The following is a 19,027-nucleotide window of genomic DNA, read 5'->3' as shown; positions in this document are numbered from 1 at the left end:
TTTATTGAACTGTTGTAAAAAAAAATCTATATGTAATCATGCTGATTTTTGGAGGAAAAATGGCATTGTGTGAGTGATATTGATTTACTATACGAAATTATATAAATATATACATTTTCTGCCCCTATATCTTAAATTTTGTGATCATTCTAAATGCATTTTAACAGACTGAATCACGCAGTGAAAGAACGCAGTCTAAATACACGCGCGCACTAACGTTAGTCTAGACTTCACGGCACTCTGTGTAGGAGTGTTTGGTTTGGTTATTGGCTAAATACTGATAGTGTCAAATCACACATCGCTAAAACAACAATTATGATATTATCACAGACGATATACTGTATATCGCACACCCTGCACCACTGTCTTTGGCTAATTTGTGCAAAACCTTTTGCTAAACTGTCAGCTTCGTTTTAACCACCAATGCAACGATGCAAGTATTTAGCTTACCTCTACATGCTTGCGAAGGATTGATTTCGAGATTTTATAAGCTGCTAGTTTGGTCTCCCTAGGCAAACACAGCTTTACACGGCATAATAGAGCTTAAATATGACCAGGGATTCACTTAATTTCCTTCGAGTTCAACTTAAGCAGAATACGACGGGGTTTTGTTTTCAGCTGGGTCTGCACTACTAACACCTGTCTTGTCCATTTGCATCTTTCTTGTGATTTTAGCGCCAGTTTGCTTACTGCAGTAGTTTCCAGGCGGCGATTTTTTTTTACTCAGTAATTAACGTGTTTTAAAATGTAGCGAAGTACAATACTTCAAACAAAATATACTTAAGAAAAAGTAAAATTACAGATTTTAAAAAATACTTTAAAAAGAAGTACACAAAAAAGCTACTCAATTACAGTAACGCGAGTAAATGTAATTTGTTACTTTCCACCTCTGCTTACAATCTACAAAGGAGTGGAAAAGTGGAAATCAGGATTAGGCATAAAATAATATCTTCAGAATCATTTGCATGTGAGATGTGAAAATCGGCTGCAATTTAAAAATAAAAAAGTTAGAAACAAGCATTGGATTTCATTCAGCAAATATGTTGTAGGGTGGAGTTATTAATGTTACCTATCCAGTAAAATATTCATTTGAGATCACTGTGGTAAAAACCACCTCACTGTACTTAAAGAGACAGTTGATGAATGAAAATGAAAATTCTGTCATAATGTTCTCATGTTATTGCAAACCTGATTGACTGACTTTATACTGCGAAAGATATTTTAAATAATGTTGATCTTAAAGGGATAGTTCACCCAAAAATGATCATTCGGTCATCATTTACTCATCCTCATGTCGTTCTAAACCTGTATGTCTTACTTTTTCCTGTGAAACACAGAAGATGACATTTTGAAGAATGTTGGGAACCAAACAGTTCTGGTTCCCATTTACTTTCATTGTGTTTTTTGTCCATACAGTGGAAGTCAGTGGGAACCAAAACTGTTTGTATTCTGTAAAATTTCTACTTTTGTGTTCCACAGAAGAAAGCCAGTCATACAGGTCTGGAATGACATGAGGGTGAGTAAATGATGACAGAATGTTCATTTTCTTTAAGATCAGGTTTCATAAGAGAATGTCTCCCTCTAGCGGATCAACTGCTCCCTCTCTGTCAAAGTACATTTAATGAATCCTTTTCTAATATGTCCTTGAAATCCAAATTATCATGGATACAAACACTATCATCAGATGTTCCACAAAAGGAGAGCACATCGGTTTATCTAGCAAGCCTTTGATCCGTTACATCCCTTACAGTCCTTGTAGCCCCTGAACATATCCCAGGGATCGTGGTCATGGACACAGACAGGAGGAGGCACGTCTGGTAAGATCTTAACTCCAGCACTAATACTGACCAGCAGAAAGAGAGGCTGAGTGAACTTAGCATGGAAGGTGTGGATGAGTTCAGCCTTGTCTTGTGTGGTGTCGTAAAAGGACAGAGTTCCTGCCGCCCAGTCCAGATAGACTCCGACTCTCCAGGGTGAGCAGTTAGGAAGCTGCGTCTCTACTCCTCCATGAAGAGCTTTACAGAGAGAAGAGGGGGTGTTCACCAAAATGCCCCAGGATTTATTATTAAGTCCAATGCTACAGGCTGCTGAACTTCCCTTCCTGCTTATGTCTTTATAGGCCATTCCAATAGTGGCCCACCTGCCAAACCACTCCACCTGGAAGAAATGACGGCTGCTAAGACCTTCCCGACTCATGATTTGGTCTTGATCTTTGAACCTTTCTCGATGATGTGGAACAGGTTCTGGGTTTCTGCGATACTCCACAAGAGCCTCATCTTCCTGCACACTTGAAGAAGTGGTGTTTGGATCCCAAGTCAGCCGGCACGCATCTGAAAATTAAAATAAAGTGTTATGATAGCATAATTTGATTTCTCAATATCAAATTTAAGAAGAAAACAGCAGACTAACATTGTTGTAGAGTTTCCATGTCACGTTGCTCCTCTAGGCCATCCACACTGTTGGTAAATGTTAGTTAAAGAGTCAAATTTGAAGAGAATTTAATTTATAATATAAATAAATGTGGTAACAATTTATAATAAGGTCTCATTAATTAATGTTAGTTAATGCATCAACTAATGTTAACTAACAATGAACAATACATTATTTATTAACCGTTGTTACTCTTAATAAACTGTTCATGTTAGCTCAGGTCCATTAAATAATATTAACAGATACAATGTTTCTTTTTAATAATGTTTTACCAGAATATTAAAAAGACAGATCTTCTACTATTTTGCTAGACTCACGTTAATTTCTCTAATCGGGTTGCTGGATCTTCCAAAACAGATCTGAGCTGGTCAAATCCTGGGCCTTTAACAGGATTGATGCTCAAGTCTATTTCCCGCATGTGTGATGGGTTGGAAGAGAGAGCCCTCGCCAAACAAGCAGCTCCTGCTTCTGTGATGCTGCAGTGTGTCATCCTTCAGGGAAAAGGAGCTCATATTTACTGATTCCTACATCATACAGTGCTGAAATACACTACCGTTCAGAAGTTTGAGGACAGTAAGATTTTTTATGTTTTGGAAAGAAGTTTCTGGTTCAAAATCTGCATTTATTTGATGGGCCGTGCACTCTCTGGTCTGTGGGATGTCTTGTGTGTGTGGAGCGTGGTGTTCGGATCCTGACAGGGCCACTCACTTTGTTTCTGAATGAATCGGTTGAATGAATGACTCACTCATTAAGTCACTGACTTGTCACCACCTACTGCCGGTTTTAGTTTCATATTTAGAGTTACATTTTTTAAATAAATGTATATTTTTATATTGTTTTTTTATGTACCAATTTATTATCATTATTTATGCAATTTTGAATCAAAATTTCTTTTTAAAGCTACTTTTTGTAATTTCTACTCAATGCCCTTCTCATCTAACACAATAATGATCTTTTTTAGCCAAAATTGATGTTATAAATTATCTGTTATAAATATATGTATTAGTTATAAGATGCCAATTAGTCAATTTGACATTAACATTTCAATAATATTGAGAATACTAGCATTCACTGATATCTGTATCCACTTTGATAAACAGAAGTGTTTTCTCTCCCTTGTGCCGTTCCATGATCTATCGTGGCAGTCTTGTATATGTGAAATATTTAAGATCAATAAAACTGTTTTAATGAAAACACAAAAGCACACCTTTAGTTACTATTCTAGTCTATTTTCATCTTTTCTGTTCAGACTCACCGGAGTATCTCCAGTTTACAGCCAGGGTTACTCAGTCCAGCAGAGAGCAGCTCCACAGAAGAATCTGTAAGGCCACACATGCTGAGATCCAGAGATCTGAGGCTGCAAGATCCAAGAACTGAAGCCAGAGTTTCAAGAGAATCAGCCTGTAATTGACTGAGACAAAAACCAAAAACATTACATTTACATGTGATGACATTACATTGTTAGGTGTCTTTCTCAGCCGTGGACATTCTCAGCTCACTTCCCATCTCATCAATGTTTATATGATATGTAATAACATGGTGATTCCTGGGACACTCACACTAAGGGACAGCCGTTACATTTCCATAATGACCAACTCAATCTACCAAGAGCAACGCAAAAGAGCGAAGGGTCAGAGGAGAGCCGATTATCATCAGGTGTGTGTAATCTATTAACAGCACAGGCGAAAAATGGGTTAAGACATGCTAATAATGAGACGTTAAATAATGATGCAAATACCAGTAAAGTGACTACTGTAAACCTTAGTAAATCATCTTGCATGATTTACTAAGGTAAAAACATACATTTTACACCTGAAAGAGAAATTCCTACAAATGCATATGCAGTAAGGTCAGCTGCAAAAATAACTTTATCCACATCTTTTCATCACTAATGTTCCACTGTGTGTCTTTAGTGAATCCTGACAGTAGTTTTTTAATGCCAAAAGAGGGTTTGTGCTGGTGCAAACTGTTATCAGGCCCTAAATGTCTGATGACATAATTCCAAAAGGTACAGTGATTTAATCTATTTTAATCATCACATGTTCCCTAACATCTTAATGCGATTTATCTATGATGTAAATAAAGGCATTTATAGGCACATATTGTTGGTTATTATGTTTTTCTTATTAGGTTACATTAAATTCATGTTTCCCAGCTTAGTATGTTTCTCCCATCAAATCCGTATTTGTCAGTAATATTCAATGTGCAGAAAAACTGCTGAATGTAACAAAACGCTCCAGTTACCAATGTAATCTGAGATCCCTGAGATAAGGGAACGATCATTGCGTTTACACACTTATGGGGAAACTACTAGCTGCACAAACAAATGGCTATTCAGCCAGCCAAAATGGGTGGGGCTGACTGCTATATAAGTCGGCACTGAGCGCCACTTCATTAGAATCTTTTGACTGATAGTGATAGTCATCGACTTGCGTGCAAGCCTTATAGCACGGCAGCTTACGCAACGCTCTTTCCCTTATCCCAGGGAACCGAGGTTACATTGGGAACTGAGGTTACGTTAGTAACTGGAGTGTTAGCTTTTGAACGGTCTCTCCCATTGCGTTGACATGCTTATGGGGAACGTATCCAATATCGCCGTGCTATAAGCAAGTGCAGAATGAAGCCACTCTGCGAGCCCAGCCCCTGTGTGCCCTTACGAGGGGTCCTAAAAGCATGAGGCAATTATGAGACCCAAGCCACCAGGCTGGGGTCTACATAACAAGACCCTCTACACTTACACAGGGGATTAGGTAAATTAGGCAGACAAAATCCATGCCTGAAGGGCAGGGATGTCCAAGTTATAAAACCTGGTGAAGGTAGACGGCGAAGACCAGCCAGCAGCCGCACAGATATCATTAGTAGAAACTCCGCTGGACCAAGCCCAGGAGAAGGCAAATCCTCTGGTGGAATGGGCCCTCACTCCGATAGGACACTGTAAGCCCACTGAGGTGTAAACCAGGGTTAGAGCGTCAACTATCCAGAGAGTCTCTGCTTTGTGACTGGCAGTCCTTTAGTCCTTTACTGCCATGTATACTTTGAGCGTGGAAGGAGTGCGCCCCTTATCCAGCAGCTCTTGCTGAAAGGTTAACACGGATGACACAGATGACACGGATGAAGGCTCCACAGCTCGAGCCGGGGATGCCAAATCATGTCTCTCACTTGAGAGAGGAGGTTCGTCCTCAATGGGATTGGCCAAGGAGCTGCCGATAGCAGCTGAATTAACTCTGGGAACCATGTCTGATTCCTCCAGAGTGGGGCCACCAGGAGGACCAAGCACCTGACTTCCCTGACCCGTCTGATGACCTAGGAAGCAAGTAAATCGGGGGGGAAGACATACAGGCTAGTGCTGGGCCGTTTGTGGGCAGGGCATCTTGCTCCTTTGAGAAATAATTTGAGCAGTGAGAGTTGTCTTCTGAGGTGAAGAGGTCCAACTCTGGCCTCCCGATGACAGACCAAATCATTTGAACCGTTTGGGGGTGTAGTCTCTCTCCATTCTCCTGGAGCTACATTGCCCCTGGACAGTGAGCCCATAGCGGGATGCGTCTCGCCGTCCCGTAAAGGGAGTGTGACCTTATACCGCCTTGGTGATTTATAAAGGCTACCACCGTCATGTTGTCCGAGCAGACCAAGACATGGTGTCCTCTTAAGGCTGGCAGGAAGGTTTCCAGGGCTATAAAAACCGCCATCATCTCGAGGCAGTTGATGTGCAGGCATTGCTCCTGGTTGGATCAGGAGCCGGATGCTGGTCTGCTCTCATACAGTGCTCCTCAACCCAAGTTGGAGGCCTCTGTCGTGACTACCATCCTTCTGGAGGTCAGTCCCAATGGGATGATGCAGCAGTGGGTTACCTTGAGATGAAAATGTCCCAGGTGCCAAGCGTGGAAGGGTACACAGGCTTTGAGCCAAAATTAGAGGGGCCGCATATGAATCAGGCCCAACAGAATCACAGAGGAGGCGGCTGACATGAGGCCGAGAATCCTCTGGAAAACTCAGAGGGGATGAGAAGTCCCAAATCTGAATGATGCTGCGAGTCGCTGAACTGTCAGAGAGGAGAGTGTTCCGGTGTATTCCAGGCCAACATCTGGGCCGAAATGATAACTGACCCCAGGAAGACAACTTGCTGGCTGGGAGACAGGGAGCTCTTGGCCAAATTGATTTTCAGCCCAAGACGCTCCAGGTGGCTGAGCAGCAGTTTCGTGTTTTTAAAGCAGTTTTACAGAAAGTCATACTGTTATATCGTTAATGCTTTAGTGCTTTACCATAGAGCAAGTTTTAGTGTGGGGCAAAATTATATAAAACGATGATGAAAGTTATCCTCTAGATTTAGGTCTAGTTTTATTGTATTCATAGTGTTGTTGTTACGATCACCAGCTGGAGTGCCCATGAGCTCCGCTAGAGGGCACTCCATCCATTACCCTTGCCACTCAACCCCGGACTCCATTTCCCATAACCCTCTGCCTAGGAACTCGTTAGCAGACTCCACCTGTTTCCAATTAGAAGGACTATAACAATTCAACACCTGTCTCTACGGTGACACCTAGTGGTAATTTTCAAGTATTGCTCTGAAACGGCATTGACAACGAATCCGTTAAGCGAATTGACGAATTATAACGTATATGTTGTGCTTGTCATTTCACCATGTGGGTTGGGGGAGTGGTTAGTGTGCATGGCTGGCATGTTGTTAGAACCTGTCACTTTAGGTTCAAATCCCGGGTGAAGTACGTATATAATTATAATAAATATTTGAAAGTTGTGTTTTTATTGTTCTGTTCTTGTAATGTGTTGTAACATCTCTCTGACAACTGAATGAACTCTTTGTGAATATGTTATTTTGGTCATGGAAAAAATTTACATTAATAAAAGACATCAAGCCACAATGCCTGACATTTTTTACATATAAAGATTTTTATTTAAATATATTAATTGTTCTGCTGCATTAACTCCACTTTTATACTTGCGGGGGTTAGTTTAAGACAGATGTGCGATTGTGTGGTTTGTTCCAGACCCTGTCGATCAAAAGCAGATACGGGTCTCGAAAACGCCCCAATGCTTTGATTCGCCTTAGTCACGTGACATGGGTGCTTCGTATCACAATTCGGAGCAGTGTTTTGAAACATCTGCGCTTCGGGATCTCGACACCATGTCGACTTGCTGGCTGGGAGACAGGGAGCTCTTGGCCAAATTGATTTTCAGCCCAAGACGCTCCAGGTGGCTGAGCAGCAGTTTCGTGTTTTTAAAGCAGTTTTACAGAAAGTCATACTGTTATATCGTTAATGCTTTAGTGCTTTACCATAGAGCAAGTTTTAGTGTGGGGCAAAATTATATAAAACGATGATGAAAGTTATCCTCTAGATTTAGGTCTAGTTTTATTGTATTCATAGTGTTGTTGTTACGATCACCAGCTGGAGTGCCCATGAGCTCCGCTAGAGGGCACTCCATCCATTACCCTTGCCACTCAACCCCGGACTCCATTTCCCATAACCCTCTGCCTAGGAACTCGTTAGCAGACTCCACCTGTTTCCAATTAGAAGGACTATAACAATTCAACACCTGTCTCTACGGTGACACCTAGTGGTAATTTTCAAGTATTGCTCTGAAACGGCATTGACAACGAATCCGTTAAGCGAATTGACGAATTATAACGTATATGTTGTGCTTGTCATTTCACCATGTGGGTTGGGGGAGTGGTTAGTGTGCATGGCTGGCATGTTGTTAGAACCTGTCACTTTAGGTTCAAATCCCGGGTGAAGTACGTATATAATTATAATAAATATTTGAAAGTTGTGTTTTTATTGTTCTGTTCTTGTAATGTGTTGTAACATCTCTCTGACAACTGAATGAACTCTTTGTGAATATGTTATTTTGGTCATGGAAAAAATTTACATTAATAAAAGACATCAAGCCACAATGCCTGACATTTTTTACATATAAAGATTTTTATTTAAATATATTAATTGTTCTGCTGCATTAACTCCACTTTTATACTTGCGGGGGTTAGTTTAAGACAGATGTGCGATTGTGTGGTTTGTTCCAGACCCTGTCGATCAAAAGCAGATACGGGTCTCGAAAACGCCCCAATGCTTTGATTTGCCTTAGTCACGTGACATGGGTGCTTCGTATCACAATTCGGAGCAGTGTTTTGAAACATCTGCGCTTCGGGATCTCGACACCATGTCGAAACGTCAGTTTCGCATCAGCCATCCCTAACTCACACTCACACACACTGGCTGGTATTGTCTAGCCTGTAGCGTTCCCAAGTTCCCGTGTTTCCTAGTTCCTTGTTGTCTTGCCTTGTTTTTGACCCTGGACTGTTTCTGATTTCTGATTGTTGCTGCCTGCCCTGACCTTCGCCTGTTTACTGGATTACTATTTTGTCTCGCCCTTGATTGTACCTGTTTGCAGTTGTGTGACCCTGCCTGTTTGACCACTCTTTGGAATAAAGCCTGCACTTGGATCAACTACTGCGTTGTCACGCCTCCTCACGTTACAGATGTCTAGCATGTTCGTTCTATTAAGAGATTTAAATATTGTTCTGTATTGTTCCACTAACAGATTTAAATATTTTTGGGTTTTGTTCAATTAAGAGATATAAATATCAGTCACTACTGTTCTTTTAAGATTTTTTGTTTTTTTTGGGTTTTGTTCCATTACGAGATATAAATATTGGTCAGTATTGCTATTGGTGGATTTTGTTCAAAGCAAGAGCAACCAATTCTCAAAAATGAAAATGAGATTGGATGTCACAGATTAAAAGTCTGAAAAAGTCTAATTCTCACACACACCAGGAGAAAGAAGATAAGGAATTTAGGCTGGTTTGTTGTAAGGTTTTGTTCTGGATTACTTATCATACCGTAGGTGAGCTATCCGCAATGTCTCTAGTTTGAAGCAAGGATCCGCCAGCAGAGAGAAAAGTTGCTGAAGTTCAAGAGTCAACGGTAAAAAGAAACTTAGTTCAAGTTTTCTCAGGTGTGAAGGGTTCTCTTGAAAAGCAGAGAATAATGCTGGTGCTGTTTCATGCTTTATAGAACAGATTTCCAACCTGCAAAGAGAGTTAGGAGAGTTCATGTAAACTTTTCTCTGTAGATTTAATATAATTCTTGTTTAAAAATGAGCACACAGCACATTAAAGGGGTCATGAACTGAGAAATTAAATTTTCCTTGATCTTTTGACATGTAACAGGTCAATGTACTATAAAAACATCCCATAAGTTTCAGAACTCAAAACATTCTCATTAGTTCAAAAACAGCTTTTTTTTCCCCAACTTTTTTTGAACGAACGCAACAGTTTCGAACGATCGCACCTTTTTTTAACAAAATAATGGCTGTTTCGTGGTCTGTTGAGGAAGTACAGACGTTCCTCTTGTTGATTGCCGAGGAGCGGATCCAGCGGGAGCTTAATGGGACGACGCGGAATGAAAAAGTTTTTTTTCAACTATAACGACATGTCTATAATCCCGCCCACTCTAAAGCGGTACTAAACTGCAGTGGAAACGCAAACCGAGCCGAGCTGTACCATGCAGTGGAAAAGCGCCATTAGTTATAGCAGTGGGCATTTACTTCTGATTCTTGAAAGGAGTCCCGCCTATAAAAACAGACCGCTCTGTAGAGAGGGTCAAAAACTCCAATTATGATGTTTTTTTATGTAAAAATCTTGCTAACATAATAGGTGAGCCTCAGAGAATATTATAAAATAAAAATAAAAAATGCAGTTCATGACCCCTTTAACTATGGCAACCCAGATTATCTAACTGATGTGCTGGTAAAAGGTTAATCTGAATAAGATTACTGTGTGCTAAACATTTTCAGTGCAGGAAAATGTGTTTCAATTCTTACGCGACAGTAGTTTCTTAGTGGTGGAATTTTGGAAAATTGAAAAGAAACTGTCATCTGTAATCTCAAAATGTAAACATTCTTAGTATTTTATGACTATTAAAGCTAAAGTGTGCAATTCTTTAGATATTATCTCAGATTATTATGCAGGGACACAAATAGTTGATTCTGAACTATTATCAAAAAACTGTTTGAGTACCTAAACCTGCAGAAATTACACACTTCAGCTTTAAGCAAATCAATCTGTGTTCCTGTTTACTGCTTTATTTACCTCAGAACTGTTATTTTGAAGTTCGGGTGTCTGAATGCCTCCGACAGAAGCTGTAAAGCCTGATCTTCAGAACTCTGACAGCATCTGCTCAAGTCCAGCTCTTGCAGACGACAAGAACTGCTACAGAGAGCTGCGGCCAAGATCTTACAACTCTCTAAGGTTTCTATTCCGTGTAAACTGGGGAGCACAAAACACAATATTGATGAAAAATAAATAAATAATAATACTAACAAAATGTCTACATTTTCTGGGGGACAAAAAAGTAGTGCTTGTGCATGGTTTAATTTTTTTTCTAACACAAATGAAGCAGAAGTGTAATAGTAGATTTAGTGGTTTGTTCCAATAAATAATGACCACTAATAACAATAAAGTAAAAATTTTTACTAACGTGAGATTTTCGAGACGACAATCCGGGTCCATTAAGATTTGAGAGATGATCTCCACTGTCCTGTCACTCATTTTGAACGAATTCAGCAGCTTCAGCTCTCTCAAATGTGTTGGGTTCAATAAAATCCCTGAGAGCAGATGATCACAATCCTTTTGATAACCAAAATATGGTGCCCTAAAGAGAATATTGTAAAGAAAGATGATGCAGGTACTCGATTATCTTTATAGAGTTTAAGATTTTTTAAATCAGAGATGAATGTATGCCAAATACCAACTGGATATGATTTTAACAGAAATTATCCGAAATCAGATAAGAGATATTGTTTTATTTTCATGTAATGTCATATGGATTTTAAGACTGCCTTGGTGTGAAGATCTGATTTAACGGATGTATCCTTCACAGAGAAGGCACTGCTTAGTCAAAACAATTATCCAAGACTGTGAAAAATATTATCCAAGACACAGAAATATTGATTATATTTCTTTACTACTGCAAATTATTGCTAAAATGGTTTATTTGAACTAAAATGTGTAATTTTACCCCATATTTCAGTGGACATATTATTTATTAGAGCTCTTATTATTTATTAAAACAATGCATTATTAGCTTAGCAACTAACACCAACTCGGTTACAGTTTTGAGCCATTTTGAGTGTGTGTGCGTTGTGTTACAAAATGTATTCTGACTACAATTCATAACGATTCATTCTCAGGATTGCTGCAAAGGGCACAAAAGAGAACATTCGGTAACTTGTTAGATTAGGGAACAGTATTCACTGTTAACTAGTTGCTCACTAACATGCATATAACTAGCATATTGGCCATTTATTAGTTCTTACACAGCACATATTATTGCTGACCAGATTCTAGATCCCTTAACCAAACCCTATACCTAAACCTAACAACTACAACAACTACCTTACTATCAATAAGCAGCAAATTAGGAGTTTATTGAGGGAAAACTCTTGGTTAATTGTAAATATGTGTTCCCTAATCTAAAGTGTTACCCAACACTTTAGAACTATGAGGAGTAATAACTGGAGGAAGTTGTTCCTGTTTCATTTGCTGTTGTATGGACTCACCCGAATATCTCCACTTTGCAATTAGGGCTTCTCATACCAACGGATAACAGGCTCAAGTTTATATAACTGAGGGCCTTCTTCTCGATGTCGATCTCTCTGATACGATTGGCTGGTGATCTCAGAGCTGAGGCGATCAGTGCCCAGCTCAGATCTGTGGCCTCATCCAGTCTTAGGTAGAAAAAAATGTATAGGTTAACTGATGTAAAATGCTAAAATAAATGACGTCTCATGTTGTTTAGGCATCTGTTTATACACACTGAACATCCTGAATTTTCATTTATGTTAAAGTTGCACTCAGTATTTTTTGTTTATGCTGCATTGGCCGATACTGCAGGCATCTAGAACTTACACCTACATGTAGTGGCGGTTTTCAGCTACTGATAGCATTGGAGAAATGAGAACGAGCCGTTTTAGGTAGGTGTGGTTAACTCTTAACTTTTATAAAGAATATCTCTTTGGATTTGAGACTTTAGTCTTTGCAACTTTACAGATCTTCTTTATGCACCAAGAGCTTGTAACACTCCAAAGATAAAGGAAAAATTGAAATCGCATCATATGACCCCTTTAATATATTTCAGGAGAGAAGGTGCAGAGTATAAATATAACAACTATGATTAGAATAATGATGCGATTGGAGTCTTGTTATACATCATTATGAATGTTTTTCAAACATACAATTAATTTATTTGCACATTAAACACTTTACTGAGAAAATCAAATACTAAGTGAACCTTTATAAAACTTATAGTTCCGGTCCTTGATTCTGGAACCACAACTGTTTCTGAGGAACTACATTGTTTGGTGGAAAAATACTCTGCTTCGCGTCGTGCCTAACAATGCCCCTTAGCTGTTATAAATTCACTGTAAACCACGGCTTCTTGGGGCTTATTGCTTTATTATCAAATGTTTTAAGGGCTCACACACACACACACACACACACACACAAACAAACAAACATATTCTCGCTGTGCTCACCTGAGGACTCTGGAGATCTTGATGATGGGCAGCAGTCTCATAATGGCTTCATCTGCATTAGCGTATTTCCTGACATCAAATGTCAGTGATGAATCCTCAGAGGTCAGCAGAGTAGTGGCTATATGTGACCACTCTGAAGGAGTGACGTGCACATCCTCATCCATTTGAAATTCAACCCGGCCTCGATTGTGAACCACAGGCAGGGCTACGTCAAGCTCCTCCAAACAGTGAGAGAGATTAACTGAGATCTCAAATAATGGCTTTGCCTTGATTTTCTGTAAAATATTTTTGACTACATCCTCTGTTCTTACATGAAGAGATGTATTTTGAAAAAAGCAGGACAGGAGCCTGTGGCTTGGACCTGCAGAGATGCCCAAGAGAAAGAGGAGAAAGATGTCTAGTTGGCCAGTTTTGCTCCTTGAAGCTCTATCTACTGCTCTTCTGTGCATATCAGCTGTAGGACTGAGCAGCTTTTTAGCTTTTTCTGCAAGTGTAAAAGACATTACATTTCCCTTGCTGGGTTCATAATGCACAGCAACATACAATGCTGCCAGGAACTCTTGGACGCTGGGATGCGTGAAGCGGTACATTTTCTCTAAACCCATCAGGTTCTGTTTTCTGAAAAACATGGGCCAATCTTCAGAGAGTTTGACAGGAAGAAGAGGATCAGTATTGGTTTCTCTCTGGTCCTTCTCCATAAAGGTCAACGTGTCCTTTTCCAGCATGTGCCAAGCCAACTTACCCAACTTCAGGATCTCCTCAGTGCCTGATTTAGTGGACTTTTCCACTTGTCTCTTCATTTGAATCAGGAGAAAATGTGTGAACATCTCTGTCAGGGTGAGAGGAGGATCTGTGTTGCAACTGTTACTAAAAAGCTCTTCCAAAACAGTGGAAGCCATCTGACAGAAGAATGGCAAGGAGCGCATGATGTACAGGGTTCTGGATGATTTCACGTGAACAGTCACTCTTGCGGCAACGTTTTGATCACGCACTTCACTTCTGATCTGTTCCTCCCACTGTAAGTCATCAAGCCCATGAAGTTCAACCACCCTCTGTATATGTTCTGGAGGAATTAGACCTGCATCTTTTAGCCTTGAAGTGACCAAGATCTGGGCAGAGGGAAGAAGGTTCCCTTTGAGAAGATTCACCAGCATGCAGCCGACAGAAACCGGTGTCATTGGATCTGTGCATGTCTTGGTGTGCTTAAAATAAAGAGGAAATCTAAATTCACCAAGTCCATCCCATATAAAGAGGATCTGAGATCGTTCGAGGGTCTCTGGCTTCAGTAACTTTAGAAAGAGCAAATCTAAGAGATGCATCAGGCTGAGTTTCTTGTCATGTAGTATGTTCAGCTCACACAGGTGAAGAGGAAACACAAAATCAATGTGCTGGTGTGTTTTGCCACGTGCCCAGTCTAATATAAATGTCCTCACGCCTGTTGACTTGCCAGATCCAGATATTCCTCTCATCATAATGCTGCAGATACGCCCGTCTGTAGAAGAATGAGGCTTCAGGAGATCATCATAATTAATGGCATTTTCATCTTTAATGTCCTCATTGTGGGGTCTTTCCAGCTCACGCATCTCATGGACGATCTGGCCATCCAAATGTGTCCTGTTTGACACATACATCTTCAGAGGAATGTCGTCTGGAGCCTTTAGAGTGTCTTCATATCGCTTTCTTAAGCTTTCTTGCAGTGAAGACTTCAAAGTTTGGATCTCCTCTTTAGGAGTTTCTTCAACACCGAGTGAAGAGCTGGAAATGTGTCAGACATGTGTTCAGTGTGATTGTATACCATATGAAAAGACGGTGAGCGTGATTTGACCAAGTACAACATGTTCCTGGATCAACATCCTTGTTGATCCAAGAACATCATTCCAATCAATTGAGAGAGAACTTTTCAGGAAATGTCAGTTTTAGGCTTACAATCAGGATTAGGTGCTTCTACACCCTTGTTAATCAGATTTTAGGAATAAATTATGGGTAAGGTTAGGTTTAGGGGTGGGGATTGGGTTAAGTCTGTATTTTTGGACAGTAATGTTGATCCAGGATCAACAAAAGATGTCTTACTTGGCAAAATCACGGCGACCATGAAAAGACAAGGCAGGAGAGAGCACGACAAGACTTACCACGACTCTGTGGGCTGATCATTAATTTTTGTTTGGTCTTGAAGAACATTTTCTTTTTGGTTTGATGCCATTGTAGTCAATACTGAAAATACAAAATACACACTCTATACACAGGGTCTCACGGGCTCTTTAAAGTGGCTAAAACACTACACATAAAATGTCCCTAATACCTGACAGGTATCATTGAAATTAGGTCCTGAGAAAACACAGGCTGTGACACAAAACAACATGAATCTAGACTGCATGTGTTAGGCCACTATTCTGACACACAGAAGTGAACTTCTGCATTAAAACAATAAAGGCACAAAAAAGTAAATTCAATCTGCCTCTGTTAAAACCAAATCTTTATTTTTATATAGCTACCTTTAAGCTAATAAATAGCAACCTAATATTTAGCCGTGTTTACGCTTTCTTACTTTCGCTTTTTTACTGCTTTAGTTTTTTAGGCTACATCTTCTCTGTAAACTTTAACCGTAATATCAAAACAACCGTATCAGCATGGATTTACCGCAGAAATGCGATGATATGTTGATATTATTTGACAGCGTTCATCGGGTCCCTCAGTCTAGTCTTCTCTCTCTCGCTCACAAGAGGCGTGACTACCGAGAAACATATGAGGAAGAGAACAGCTCGGTCGGATAATATCCAGCCAGTTTCCACACCGAAATTATTTGCGGTGTCAGATTCGCGGAAGACACCAAAAAAGGTAAACAAGCCTCGTCTCTTGCAGTGCTTTTCCATTCTGTGGTCGTTTTGATGTTGGACTGTGTGGCGCATCTCGCGTGCTTCTGTGTTAATATTGGGTCAAAACAACCCAACAGCTGGGTCAAAACAACCCAATAGCTGGGTTTGTCCCTTTTTAACCCAGCGCTGGGTTATATTTGACCCAGCATTTTTTAGAGTGTATGTGTATTTCTTTCTTAAATTGAACATGAAAGAAGACTTTTAATGATAGTTTGAAATATATATCTGTAATAAACTGACAGTTTTATATAAATAACTTAAAATATAGATATTTCTGTTTACCAAAACCCCTCAGTTCAACTACTACTACAGGAACTGGGGTTGAATGTCATAGATGATGCTTCCCGTTTCTTTATCAGAACATCCTCATTTGAAGAAAGTGTAAAGCTTGGGTAGCTTGGGTAAGACCCGTTCACGCCAAGAATGATAACTATAAAGATGACTGTAATGATAACTATAAAGCTCAACTCTTTTAAAGTCGGATGGATTCTGATTGGCTCTCAATGTTTTTTATCATTCATCAGCTGGAAAAAAAAATGGTCTGAAAGTAATTTCAACTATTTTGTTCCTCTGTATCTTCATAGCTGTGTGTGCTTCGCTATTCTCTAGAATTAGAACGATTTTTAAAACTTTATCTTTATAGAGTTATATTTATCTACAGTATTATTTAATTTTCTAATTCTTCTGTAAATTATCAAAGTAAATTTTTTTTATCAGATGATTGTAATCGAGACTGCTATAGACCATAATTGTAATCGCGATTAGAAATTCGATTAATTGTGCAGCCCTGTTATAGATGAATATTTGTACTTTTAAAAATATTTTTTTCTCTTACAGAAGTATTTAAATGAACTGTAAAAAAAAAAAGCAGAAATATTAATAATATGTATACATTTTAACTTAGAATCATGATGTTATTTGTCAGGTACCTGTTATACCTTATTATGTGTGAGAATGGGCAAAATATTCATTCTTTCACCGCCCTTCACATATATTTTTCCTTTGAATTCCCAGATACGCCAGTGTGTGCTCAGTTCTGGCCTGGACTATTGTGTGGCTGACCTGTAAATTCCCATCCTCCGCTACTCCAGAGATCACCATGGCGACAATCGTTATGGAGCGGATTGGCCGACTCTTCATTAATCTGCAGCAGGTGGGGCGAGTTCCCCAGATGCTCACCGAGGCCTTACCCTCCACGGCCGACACCCTGCGTGACACGGAGGTGCCCTGGTTTTTCCGTGAACGCTACATTCACTCTGGCTACCGGCCGCTGCACCAGAACTGGCGCTACTACTTCCTTTCGCTCTTACAGCGGCACAACGAGACCATAAATGTGTGGACGCACCTAATCGGCGTGCTAGTGGTCCTTGCGAGAACTACGCGGCTTACCGAAACCGTCGATTTCATGAACGACCCTCATTCCTGGCCGCTTTTCATCCTGCTCTTGTCCTCAGCGAGCTACTTGACCTTCAGCACCGTGGCCCACCTGTTGGCGGCGAAATCTGAAATCTGCCATTACGGCTTCTTCTACCTGGATTACGTAGGAGTGGCACTGTATCAGTATGGAAGTGCAGTGGTGCACTACTACTACGCCATTGAGGAAAGCTGGCACGCACGTGTACGAGGTTGTTTCATGCCTATTGCTAGCTTCTTGTGTTGCCTGTCTTGCTTCGGCTGCTGTTATGGGAAATATCGCAATTACAGCCTTCCTCCCTGGGTTCGCAAAGTAGGCCAAGTGGTGCCTTCAGCCGTCGCTTATGGCTGGGACACCAGCCCTGTGTTTCATCGTTTCGTCATCTGGTTTCTGTCCTGGATGAGGGGCGATTTCAGAAACAGTCCTGCACTGCTCTTTCACTTCGGCCAGGTGGCGTTTTTTCTTTCCAGCGCTTTTTTCTTCACCCAGCCTGTTCCCGAGCGCTGGTTCCCAGGTCACTGTGACTTCTTAGGTCAGGGTCATCAGGTATTCCACGTGCTGATGGTTCTGTGTACAGTCTGCCAGATCCACGCTTCACATTTGGACTACTTCAACCGCAGAGACTTCTATGTGAAACTCCATGCTGATGGCGAGGCATTGTTCTTTGTTGCGCTCTTCATTTTAACACTCATCACCTCTGCTCTGATAGCCTTGTATATGCTCGCGAAAGTAAAAAGATTACAGGGAAAAACGAAGTAAAGAATAGGAGTAGTTTGTCCTGCACTTGAATGGTGGATGGTCAGCACGCTCCCAAGGAGTATTAGAGTTATAGGCTGATGAAATCTGATGAAAAGGTTTATTCAAGCCCACATAGCCTTTAGCTAACAGTGATTCTGCATGTTTCTGGATCAATATTCTTGTTGGTCCTGTAACAACATTCCTATCATCAAATTCGATTTTACAGTGTTAGGTTAGGGATCAGGTTATGACTGTGTTTGTATGTGCTGTTCAAGGACTGAACTTTGAGCAAATGCTTAATGTTCAAACCGATCATGTTAGTATTTCTGAATGTGTTTTTAATGAACTGCTTCTGTTAAAGCGATAGTTCACTCCAAAATTCGAATTCGGTCATCATTCGCTCAGCCTGCATGACTTTCGTTGTTCTACAGAAGAGCAAAAGGCAGGTACTTTGAAGAATGTTGGTAACCACGCTTTTGTTTCCACAAAAGAAATTAAGTCACATAGGTTTGAAGATTATGGGAGAGTAAATGATGACAGGATTTCCATTTTTTGGGGGGTGAACTGTCCCTTTAATATCGTTCCTGTGATGTACCATACTTCAGTTACAAACCAGCCAGCAAGTACACACTAAAGAAACCAGCGTGCAGTATTGAGAATATGGAAATATATATCAATATTTAGGTGTTTAGATGTCTGATTTTACTTGAAGTATGTAAATTCTAAATTGTAGATTGTGTTATGAATGCGGTCTTTTTTATGTAAACAAAAGAACACAATGTTATATTGTCAGTCATCATATTGGCTTTGAGGTAGTAAAACAAAAAAAGACAATCTGTCTTAATTTCTATGATTCTGAGATGTTTATTCTATGTCTTCTAAAGAGGGACAGTATTACCAATGCAATCATGATCACTGCTGTGCCTTAATGAGCATTTTGATTCATATATATCACACACATCTCGTGTAACTGATAACGAACAGTAGCACTGTATTACTGAGATTGCTTGTATTTGCTTTGAATGAC

General features: G+C 40.1%; 2 protein-coding genes across 2 annotated transcripts; one reads left to right on the top strand and one right to left on the bottom strand.

Annotated features, from left to right (window-relative positions):
- Window positions 1–1,510: 1,510 nt before the first annotated feature.
- Window positions 1,511–15,426, bottom strand: LOC107754929 (protein NLRC3-like). The gene is made up of 11 exons (XM_016571571.1): window positions 15,275–15,426; window positions 15,105–15,186; window positions 12,976–14,730; window positions 12,001–12,168; window positions 10,920–11,093; window positions 10,532–10,708; window positions 9,281–9,469; window positions 3,686–3,841; window positions 2,748–2,921; window positions 2,410–2,456; window positions 1,511–2,330 (listed from the first exon to the last, which is right to left on the bottom strand). The coding sequence occupies exons 2-11, from the start codon at window positions 15,173–15,175 to the stop codon at window positions 1,717–1,719; spliced, it is 3,525 nt and encodes a 1,174-aa protein (XP_016427057.1). The 5' UTR covers window positions 15,176–15,186; window positions 15,275–15,426; the 3' UTR covers window positions 1,511–1,716.
- Window positions 15,427–15,677: 251 nt separating this feature from the next.
- paqr7a (progestin and adipoQ receptor family member VII, a) lies at window positions 15,678–19,027 on the top strand. The gene is made up of 2 exons (XM_016571573.1): window positions 15,678–15,810; window positions 16,863–19,027. The coding sequence occupies exon 2, from the start codon at window positions 16,948–16,950 to the stop codon at window positions 18,019–18,021; it is 1,074 nt and encodes a 357-aa protein (XP_016427059.1). The 5' UTR covers window positions 15,678–15,810; window positions 16,863–16,947; the 3' UTR covers window positions 18,022–19,027.

The sequence above is a fragment of the Sinocyclocheilus rhinocerous genome, unplaced genomic scaffold (genome assembly GCF_001515625.1).
Source record: "Sinocyclocheilus rhinocerous isolate Xijiao unplaced genomic scaffold, SAMN03320098_v1.1 scaffold622, whole genome shotgun sequence".
NCBI classification, from domain to species: Eukaryota; Metazoa; Chordata; class Actinopteri; order Cypriniformes; family Cyprinidae; genus Sinocyclocheilus; species Sinocyclocheilus rhinocerous.
This window is presented reverse-complemented; position numbering and strand designations above follow the sequence as displayed.

Excerpts from the sequence above, each read along its gene's own strand:
- LOC107754929 (XM_016571571.1), bottom strand. The coding sequence starts at position 15,175 with ATGGCATCAAACCAAAAAGAAAATGTTCTTCAAGACCAAACAAAAATT. Across the intron at positions 14,731-15,104 it reads GATCAGCCCACAGAGTCGTG|CTCTTCACTCGGTGTTGAAG; the intron begins GTAAGTCTTGTC and ends ACACATTTCCAG. Across the intron at positions 12,169-12,975 it reads AAGATCTCCAGAGTCCTCAG|ACTGGATGAGGCCACAGATC; the intron begins GTGAGCACAGCG and ends TTTCTACCTAAG.
- paqr7a (XM_016571573.1), top strand. The coding sequence starts at position 16,948 with ATGGCGACAATCGTTATGGAGCGGATTGGCCGACTCTTCATTAATCTG.